A 10,555-nucleotide genomic window follows, 5' to 3' on the forward strand; every position below is an offset into this window, starting at 1 on the left:
ATTGTTCTTTTTTGACAGTGAGCTAATTATTAGTCGTGAAAAAAAAAAAAAAAGGATTGGTCGTGGTTGGTTATCGAACTTGTGTCCCTGATTCGGAGAAATCCTCGCGTTAATCATTGATACCAGGCGTTCGTTAGCGTTAATTAATTTTCATAGGAGAGCATCGAGATTACGAAAGCATCCGCTGTACGAAATAAAGGAGGCGTTCACCGACACGAAGGCCTCGCGACGCTTTCTAATTTAATCATTTTCTGATCTAATTCCTCCGCTGCTTCCGTCTTAACTGTGCATTGTTCCGCTTTTTTTATCTGTGCCTAGACCGTACAAGTATGAATTGAATAAATTGGATAAATAATTCCTTAGAGTCACGACGCGTCATTATCATTACTAAGGAGATTAATACCTTCATTATGTTCGGGGTTAATTAATTGTTTATATCGTTCCGGGAATACTATTGGACACCGTGTATAAGCGGCACGAATCATCTGCTGCTGAAAATGTGAAAATAGCGCCACTTGACGTAGCGGAAAAACGATCAAACTTGTAAACAAAATTACCGACTGATGGAAATTTCCATGAAGAAGATGGTGGCGCCATCTGTGGCAGAATCGTGAGATTGATAAATAAACATCGTCGATACGTTAAAAATAGACGTATCGTAGCGGCGCCACCTATTAAGGTATCGACATACTAATAGCTTCAGCCGCTTGCCACGGAGGGCTCCACCGTCTTCTTCAAGAATGTACATTACATGGCTTATGCATCAGAACAGATTTAAAACTTTTCCTAATAAAAAGGAAAAAAGAATTATCGACTATCGGTAAATTTGGCTAACAGTTTGAGCGTTTTGCCGCTACGTCCAGTGGCGCTATTTTCACATTTTCAGCAGCAGATGATTCGTGCCGCATTGGACACGGTACCTTCCGTGATTCGCGGCTCGAATCATCCGCGCCTAAATAAAACGATGGTTTAAATAAAAATAAATATTAAATCTTATAATTTTGGTACTATTTTCACTAGTTGAACAAATTAGGGATCATTTATTACGTATATAGTATCTCCTTTTTAGAGAAGTTCTCGAATAATTGTACCGTAAAGACGAATAGAAAAGTTTATTTATCCACTACTTAAAACAGATCTATAAATTAATAAAGATTCGACTATCCAGTCCTCGTAGTTATCGTTGAAATACTCTAAACAACGTATATACTTGACATCCGATCGTTGTAATCGGAGTAATTAGCATCGGCAGTCAACAGGGTTTACATTATTTACATATTTTCCCTTCGTGGTCACTGTTACAAACTTTATAAACTGCTTACAACTGTAATTACTCTAAAGTCTCCAGGCTTTGTCTTTTACCATTATTATTCATCTTATACATACATCTGTATAATTGCCTTGACGGAATGCACTGGACAAGTTGCAATAAACAATTGCAACTGACAAGGTTTCTTCGCGTCGATATAAAAACGATGAATTGATCTCAAAAAAGGTCTGATCAGGAACCATCATTTCTTCGCTATCCTCTGTCATTTTCAATCTTGAAAATTGTCCGTGACATTTAGAACCGCGTTCATTAACACGTTACGATTCGCAAAGCTTTCGGTCAAACACACTCTATCAATAGCTCTATGCGAGTCTCGATGCGAGTCCTCCATTTACGCTAAATTAAATGCACCATTCTCAGCTTCCACAAGGATCACCGAAGAAGACCACAGCGTGATTTATACGTCCACAAACGGCATGAGTCCCAATTTCAATTCTCCGTTTACGGTAAATTAAACGAAACGTTCGGTTTCCACGAAAATCCTCGAACACCTGTTCGTAAGTCTCGGAGCGTTCAAAATTCGCGGAGCAGTTGTTCGCGTTTACAAAGCGACCCTCTCACCACTCGGATCCTGCAACGATGATCAATCTCAGGTCGCCTGAGGCGAGGAGATCTTGCTCGAGTGCGAATGGGTGGGTTTAGGTCCGATGGTCGGCGTTTTGCTGGACACTGGACACAAAACTTGCTTGTAAGCCTCTCTATACAATTTATTAGTGCCTGCATAAATGAAAGGGTTGATCACAGACGATGCCCAGGCGAGGATCGAGGCGATCACATGCAGAATCGGCACGTGGATCTTGTCGTCGATCACATTAACCAGCATCAGAGGCATGAAGCAAAGAATGAAACACAGGAAAATGGTCAGCATCAGTCTCGTTACTCTGGAGTCCTCTCTTCGCTGGAAACCATTGGTCTTTCTTCGAGAGACGCCTCCGTGTGCTTCCAAGTTCTTCCTGCTCTTCCTTACACGCCAGTAGATGCATAGGTAAGACACGCTGATCACTACGCAAGGTACGAGGAACGCTAGAACGAAGAGAAACTTTTTCGGACTGCGGCCATCTTTCTTCAGGATCGTGCAAGAGAAGGTTGTCGTGTCTAGGCCCATTTGACCCCAGATGCCCACCAATGGTGGAAGGAGGATCGAGAAACTGACGGTCCAGATGGTGATTAGCATGATTATTATGCGCTTTGTTGTGTACAATTGCGCGTACATCTCCGACCTTGATATTAGGATGTACCTGAAATGAAACGGTGGCATCAGTAGGCTGCGAATCTTTGATCAAATAAACTGATAAAAATAACACGACAATATTGTAAAATTCTTGCGTTTCTTTCCTACGCTTTTCTCATAAATCATTAGCAGTCTAATCACTGATCATTAGTAGTTTGTGAAGAGCTTGCATGGTTCGTTTCTAGGATGTTCCTTAATTGCTTGGGAACTTTGAAATGATCGAAGAGTTTGTATAATTACAAGATCGGATGTAATTAACAATTTGAAAGAAACGCGAGTATTAGGGGCAAGTGGCATAATAAATTAGTAGAAAACACGGCAAACATGAAAAATTGTTCGAGAATGTCGCAGAACTTGCTCCTCCGCGAAGACACAGCTTATCATCGGAAGAACGATCGATTGGCGCGCATCATCGAACCTGATTCATCGCGCATTTGATACTATTGGGACGAGCAGAAGGTGATTAGGTTCCTCGCCGAGGAACAGAATGCTGAGTTTGTGTAATTGATCTTGCGTATAGATTTCAGTCAGCGTATTTAAAAGTAAACTAGATCGTAACACTTGCACGATACTTATTAAACTCGGTAAGATTCATACGAACCTGTTGATCGTGATCGCCACCATACTGAGCAACGAGACAGCGACATTCCCGTAAAACAATAACGGGAATATTTTGCACAGTGTTTCGCCTAACACCCAGGCCTCTCGCAAAAATCTGCTCGCAGTCAGTGGGAGATTCACTGCCGAGAAAATTAGATCGGAGATGCTCAGACTGATCACGAAGGCTGTCGTCGCGTGTCTTCTCAGTCTTGTGTATTTTAGCAACGCGATCACTGTCACCAAATTACCTGTAATTTGCATAAAATCTTAAATTGGAAGTATTCAGTTAGGCGTTACTATTGAAATTAATTGAAATTTTTATGAGAATAAAATCTACAACATTTCTGTCTTAATAAGCGAATTCGATGATCGCACAAAGAATAAAGAGTAGCCTGCACCTTGGAAGACAAATGCATACAAATGCACCCAAGTGGATAATTAAAAAAGGAGACATTAATAATCCCAATTCCTGATGACACTCCGTGGCCCGAGTTAAGGGTGTTAATAGTCATAACTCGTCAAAGAATAGCCATGGGTCAACAGAAGTTGGTCTGACCGCAGAATTGGAACGTTTAATTAAAGAATCAACCATCGCGAGCACACACAAGCGTCCTCTAATTCCTTGATAGACTGAATCATGAATAATATAGCCTATTCTGAAGGAAACTAGAGACCAGAGGGTCTCCGGAACCCTCGATATCGAATACCGAATATCTTCCCCTAAACGAACGCGATCATTTTTCAAACAATCTTACTGGTTTCAATTGAAATGAGAAATTTACCCGCGACTCCAACAATGCTGAAAATGATCGCGCAAACAGCTGCAACGATGGTGACCCATCGAGGAAAGTGTTTCACACTCTCGCCTCCCAATGCGACTCCGATAATCGTGCCGTTCGTCACCGATCCGTCCATTTTTATAGTGTTTACGCACTCTTTCGTCGCGGCTCGTTTCCAGCACGTGAAATGCAAAACGGGGCGGGCACGCTTCCGTGAAAACGAAACGTCATTAACGAACACCTGCGCTTAATAACGAGAGCTTATTTACTACGTCTTCTAGCCGTCGCATAAAACATTCCAATCTTTATTCGTACAAAGGCATCAATGAAAATAAACGAATCATCAATCTGTTGCGCGAAATGTACAAACATCCAAAATCTACTGTGTTCTCCAATTCGAAAATTAAATTCAAATGGTGCAAATTAATTTCACACCACTAATCTTGATTGATAATGCTTTATAGACAAATAGATGCAATTGACAGTTTAATGAAAATATTAACTTGCATACTGTGTTCTACTTATCGTCTGAAAAGAATTAATCTATTATATGTATAATGAATAATCTTTATGCGTAACAAAAATTCTTTGCATCGATTACAATGAACAGGATCGAAACAGAAATTTCATTCTTGCTTTTAAATGCTTCGATAGACTGAAGCTCTCAAATTCTTTTAGTCCATCTCCGGCTTCAAATTGCACCTAATCGTTTTTACCATAAACGCATAAACTCCGCAGTTTAATAATAAATTATGGATTACTTACGTCGTCCTTCTAACATCTATCATGGTGTAAATCCTTGAAATTAATTATTCATTTAGGATTCTCCCTCTCACAAGTACATCAATCTTTTCAATAAGACTACATTGATTCCCTCCTATGTCCTTCTCAGTGGTCCTCCGTTAAATTAGCAATACCTAAACACAGAAACAAACAAGAATCAAAGACACTACCACCCGGTTCCTGGAACTTCGAATCACATACACATTGTAGAGATGAGATAAGATTACGGGAGAACCTCAAGAAATCGAGCTAAATAAATGTGCGATCTAACCCAGCCTAACCATCGCGCCATCAAGGATCTTCAAGCTCGAATTACTCGATTTCAAATAATTAGAGCGACCGCGGGTGTTCCGGGAAGCGAATTCCGCAAATCCGCCGTGCAAAATCGAGCAGCACGCCGCGCGAACTTTTATTGGCGAGCGAACCGTTCGCGATTTACATGCGTCCGTCTGTCAGACGATCCCTGGCAATGTCTGGAACGATTAAATACACGAGGGTTCCTTATCCAGCGAGCCACTTGAATTCATTCTCTCTCCGTTTCTTCTTTTTGCCCGTTCGTTAGCGGCTGCAGCGGTCTATCCTCCTCTGATTTTCTTGCGACGACCACGGTCTCCCGCGACATCGAAAAAACATAAGATTCTCTCCTCTCTCTCTCTCTCTCTCTCTCTCTCTTTCTCTTCGAGACGAGAGTCCCTTCTTGTCGAACCTTTCCGCGACGAAAAACGCTATCTATCGGGCAATGAGCTTTGAACTTGTTGCGACAATCGCCAGTCAGGAAATCCTGACCTTTGGCCTTGTCTCTCTCTCTCTCTCTCTCTCCCATTCTCCGCTCCAAAAATTTCCCTCGCAATCTTTCGAACACTCGACGGGTTTGACCTTCCGGAAAAACTATTTGGGACCTTCGAGCGATATCTACCGGCTCAGGATTATCAGGAGCGTGATGAACTTTGACACGGCTTCATTGAAATTAATTGATTCTTTGTGGCCCCAAAATCTCCCAATTCGATCTGTACAGTTTAGATCTGTTTTCTCGTTGTTCAATTTTGTTCTGGATAGTAGAAAGCTTCTGGTCCTGGCTTTATTAATATTAATTGATTTTTAGTGGTCCCAAAATGGCCCCAAAATGGCCCCAATTTAATCTACAGTGACTGGATGTTTCCTTGTTGTTTGCATTTATTTCTGTTAATAGAATGATTTTGGCCTTTATTTATTCATGTTAATTGATTTTTAGTAGTTCCAAAATGGCTCCCATTTAATCTGAATGGTGTGGATGTGGATCTACATCTATGCCGCTCTTTTGTTAAATTTACTTTAATTAGCACAGTGCTCGTACAGTTCATTAATTAGAATTTTTCTCGACGGTAGTCGTATCGATGACGTTTAATATTTACCAAGTGAATAGTCGCTTGTCTTCTAATTCTTTCCCGTGGAAATTTACTTGTTAACTCACTTACGAACGAACGAAAAAAGCATAACACTGTGTCCTGACCAACCACAGCACACTAATTAATCACTCATGATTGTTCGCGATGCTCTGAAAAACGTTTCAATTCGCAATTTATCATCCGCTCGTTCCAGTTCCTTGCTACGTCAATTGTTTTCCGAATTTCCAACAATTATTCACTGATACGGCAACTCGTTATCCCAGAATCTTCCGTCATCAAATCACTTCTCTTATTGCATTGGACGCACAGAAAACGAATCAAATCACAAAAGAAACCAAAAACGAATGATCTCTTTAATTTCTCTAATTTATCCCAAGCAAAAAATCCTCCGAAACAACTTCTCCTCGCGCACATTCGAACGATCGAACTTAAAAAGGCACTGCGATAACGAACCAGCGACAAATTACCTCGTTAATTTCTCCAATTTATTCCTGACAGAAAAATCTCCAAAACAACTTCAAAATTTCTTCTCTCCTCGTCTTTGCTGATCCCACGACCACTTCGTCATAAGAACCGCATGATTAATGTTTCTAATATTCGTGGAACGTGCACTTCTTTAGAAAAAGAAAAAAGAAAAAAGAAAAAAGAAAAAAGAAAAAAGAAAAAAGAAAAAAGAAAAAAAAATAAACAAAAAAAGGAAAAGCTGTATTTAGAATTTTTTGTGAGTGCAATTGTTATTCAGAATATTTGTCGGAGTGTCCGAGGTGACTCGGATACTTGTCAATTTTTCTAGGAGGACGCGGTAGGACTAGCTGTCGCAACGAGCGCTCCTCGGGGACTGACGGGACTCTCCTCGTCGATCTTTCGCTCCCCTTTTACAACGATCGTACACGAAGCCTTCTTATCTGCCACTTCTTGATTTAACTGTCCCGCTTCCTCTCCCACTGCCTTTTTCTCAGCTCTTTCATATTCCGCCGACAAGCCTCGATCAGCAGCCGCCTGATCCAACCTTCTCAAGCACCACTGGCCACCAAGGAATCCTAATTAATTAATCTGATTGAGAGGATCGTTGTTAGGACGAGACTCGAGTGTAATCGGCCGAAATGATACTCCTGTTCGCCGTGCGAACACGGTAAGAACTTTCGCATCTTTTCAACGCTTCCTCGACGTCTTATTGCGGTTTCCATTTGTCCCGGACCTCTTATCTTCCAAGGTCCGAATAAAAGACGTTGGTCGCATTATACGACCGAGTAGTCGTTGATATTAGATTATAAAATATTCTAAAGATTTTAGCCGAGTAAAAATAATCTAGTTTACTCAGTTTGCCGGAGTGAATTACAGGAAACTATGCGAACTTCGCAGAAATAAAATGGAATTTATATCCTGGAGGACTCAGTTTCAAAAGACTGATAGAAACATTTCGAAAACGTATATCGAACCAGAAGAATAAAATAACATTAAATTATTTCTCAACCCCCATTCGTCCCGCATTTTCTCAATCGAATAAAAACTAAAGGAAGACAAGATTAAACAATTAACGTAACGGATGAACAAGGCAAAGAATGAATATCTTCGCAAATATCTTTGCACCGTTGCGTGTCAAGCAGACAAACAACTATTTTTAGTGATAATGCTATTGCTTACGATAACGATACGGAAGCCAAATTCACTCCCATCAACTTCTCCTGTTCTGATGGTCGATGGAAAAATTCTCCAAGCGAAATGATTAATTTTCACGTCTCAGGCAATGTCGATATTCGAAAGTTCCGCCAAGCTGCACTCGGAGCTGCATTCTGCACCCTGCGACTCTTCAGGTACGCCCTTCCCGGTGTCGCACGCACCGCCGACTGCCGGCTGTTCCTCCGAGACTATCGCTAGTAATAGCGATGCTGGAAATGGTCGATGGCCCGGTGGTCGAAACACTATTGGCACGTGCTCGAATTAATGTTCGTCGACAGGGTGCGAAGGGGGTGAAGACAGACATCTACACGTTCACCGGAGTCTCTTTCCCTGCGATCCGTTAATTCTTCAATTAGCCGGCCAATCGAACTGTTTCCTCGATATCGATTAACAATTAACACGGCTGCATCACGTGAATCCAGTGGGAACGTTCCCCTTTCGGTAACAGGAAATTAATTATTTGCAACAACGACCATCCCGAATCCCGCGCCAGTAATATTTATTAATAGACTGCGGATTTTTATGGAAAATTATAATTGCAAGATGTAGGAGGTACGTGGACGCTTGTTTCCTTTTTTAATCATTTTAACACTAAACCTACCACTTGTTGGAAATTTCTGTCAACAACTAAATGTGTACGGTCGTACTTGAATTATTGTTTGTCGTATTTTTAACCAATCTCCAAAGCAGACGTTTGCATATTGGGATTTTAGTCGCCCACGGTAAGTTCTATTATAGCGAGACGTTTTTCATAGATTATAATTCTGAATGCGAGTCAACCCCCTGTCGATGGTTAATTGTAAAGATAGCCATAGAGAGGACTGCTGCCAGCAGCTGGCCTGCGTGGTCGCAAGTCCCGACACAAAGCCAGGACCCAACAATCGAAAGGAGCGGTCCAACAAACAAAACTCACCCCCCGCACTCGTCCCCCTTTTCATCCCTACGATACGTTTCACCTGGCTTCCAACCCTGCGATTAAACGTAATCTCGAGGTATGAACGACCCTGCTGTAATTTGAAGAAGAACAAGAAGAAGAAGACGAAGGTATTTCATCCTTTTCGCTTTCTGTTTGCCCCTGACACTCCGAGCCCAGCAATTTTTACTAAAATTCTTGGAACACGTCAACAACCCACAAAGAACAATTAGAATGAACCACTATTGAGTAAGAAGAAGCGTACTCTTAATATTCTAACCAGGGTCGTTTACGTCCAAAACTATAATCCTAATACCAAATACTAACCATAATACTAATAATAATTTCAATAATTTCAGATTATTTTGCAGAACCCTTGCAGATCGCTCGTATTTCTTCGGTACTTCTCGTGTCGCCATCCGTGCTGAAATAATTCACGTCCCTTTACAAAGTGACAGGGAAATTTCTAACTCCACCAAGAGCCCCAAAAGTGTTCAACAACGAGATGTTTTGCATAACCAACCCCGTCTCGGACCGGTTCGTGTAACCTGCTCGTGGAAAAGAGGAATGCACCGTGAGAAGAAGAGCATTCTTCCGACGGTTTTCAGGAGAACAGAGGCCTGAACATTTCCTGGGAGGAAAGGTTCGCGTAATCGGACTGTGCACACAGGGGCCCCTTTTACCTCGTCGCCTAATCGTCACGGCAGTATTTCATCTTTTCGAGGAAAAATTCGTCTCGTTATCTGCCGGTTGTTCCTTCGAAAACAATCCTCGATTTACATAGCTCGGTTGTTTGGTCCACGTTGTTTTCGTGTCTACAAACCTGGGGCACAAATGTTCAACAAATTTTGTTGCACTTCCGGAGGAATTCTTCTTTCATACTTCCTCCAAATTTCTCACTGTTTCGCTAGATTGATAAATTGCTTCAACTTTGTTAGAAAACTAATGTGATATTTAGCTTCACTCTTATCATATTCAATAGGAAATTTAATAGAGAGTAAAGTTTATACTAGGAAAGAATTTTATAGAAAGAAATCTATAGGAAGAAGTTTTTAATGGGAAATAAAAATAGAATAATTTTACTGTATACAGTTAATTTTACACGGTTCATGCCAGTAGCAGACATTTCTTCTGCCACTAAACCGTCGTCGTGCTCTAATGAAAATTTGAACGTTTGAACACAATTGTACCGGAACCGTGTGAAAAAGAGGCTAATAAAAAGGATTAAATAAGAGGATAAAAGGATTAAAAGATTGATTCACTTCTAACCATATAACATTCTCTCGATGGTAAATTAAGGGTACTTCAATTTTATCGATAAGAATCAGGGCGAGACAGTTAACGACACATGTTGAATTAGCAGTTTCCTCCGCGATAGTGTTACATTTCGGCCGGAAAGACGAAAAATCAGGGCGCGAGTTGAATCGATTAATAAACTTCTCCAGCAGATACCATAATCTTCGGCGAATAAAAATGGCCGTCGGCAATAAATATCACCGGTCAGCCGAGGCAAAGATAAGGACCTTGAATTACGCATGGAAAAACGATAAATAATAACGAGGGAGCTTTATGTTTCTCACGTTATGGTCCAATTAATAAAAGATGCCCATAAACGCTTCATTATAACAGGTACTGTTAACAGCAGTTCATAAAGATATCTTTTCTTCGGCGTTTATTTCCGTCATTTGCCGATCTTCGAGAATTTTTCTCAGGATCCCCACGTGTCGGTTCTCTTATTCTTTTTTACGTGATCTACTCCGAAATTCTAGTTGCACCAAAGTCACTCGTTGGACAACCACTGCCTGCTGTCCTGAATGAACTCATTATGCATAGACCCATGAGCCCATACACCAT

General features: G+C 41.0%; 1 protein-coding gene across 3 annotated transcripts; it reads right to left on the reverse strand.

Moving 5' to 3' along the window:
- Positions 1–1,023: 1,023 nt before the first annotated feature.
- Positions 1,024–6,727, reverse strand: Tre1 (Trapped in endoderm 1). Of its 3 annotated transcripts, none has more exons than XM_076789212.1 (5): positions 6,576–6,727; positions 4,706–4,857; positions 3,944–4,148; positions 3,163–3,409; positions 1,024–2,568 (listed from the first exon to the last, which is right to left on the reverse strand). In XM_076789212.1, exons 3-5 carry the CDS (start codon positions 4,074–4,076, stop codon positions 1,920–1,922), a joined length of 1,029 nt encoding a protein of 342 aa, XP_076645327.1. In that variant the 5' UTR covers positions 4,077–4,148; positions 4,706–4,857; positions 6,576–6,727; the 3' UTR covers positions 1,024–1,919. The 3 variants fall into 3 exon arrangements, with proteins under 3 accessions (XP_076645327.1, XP_076645326.1, XP_076645325.1); XM_076789211.1 differs by having other exon boundaries at positions 3,944–4,181; XM_076789210.1 differs by having other exon boundaries at positions 3,944–4,186.
- Between the last annotated feature and the right edge of the window lie 3,828 nt (positions 6,728–10,555).

Source organism: Halictus rubicundus, chromosome 6 (assembly GCF_050948215.1).
Source record: "Halictus rubicundus isolate RS-2024b chromosome 6, iyHalRubi1_principal, whole genome shotgun sequence".
Taxonomy (NCBI): Eukaryota; Metazoa; Arthropoda; class Insecta; order Hymenoptera; family Halictidae; genus Halictus; species Halictus rubicundus.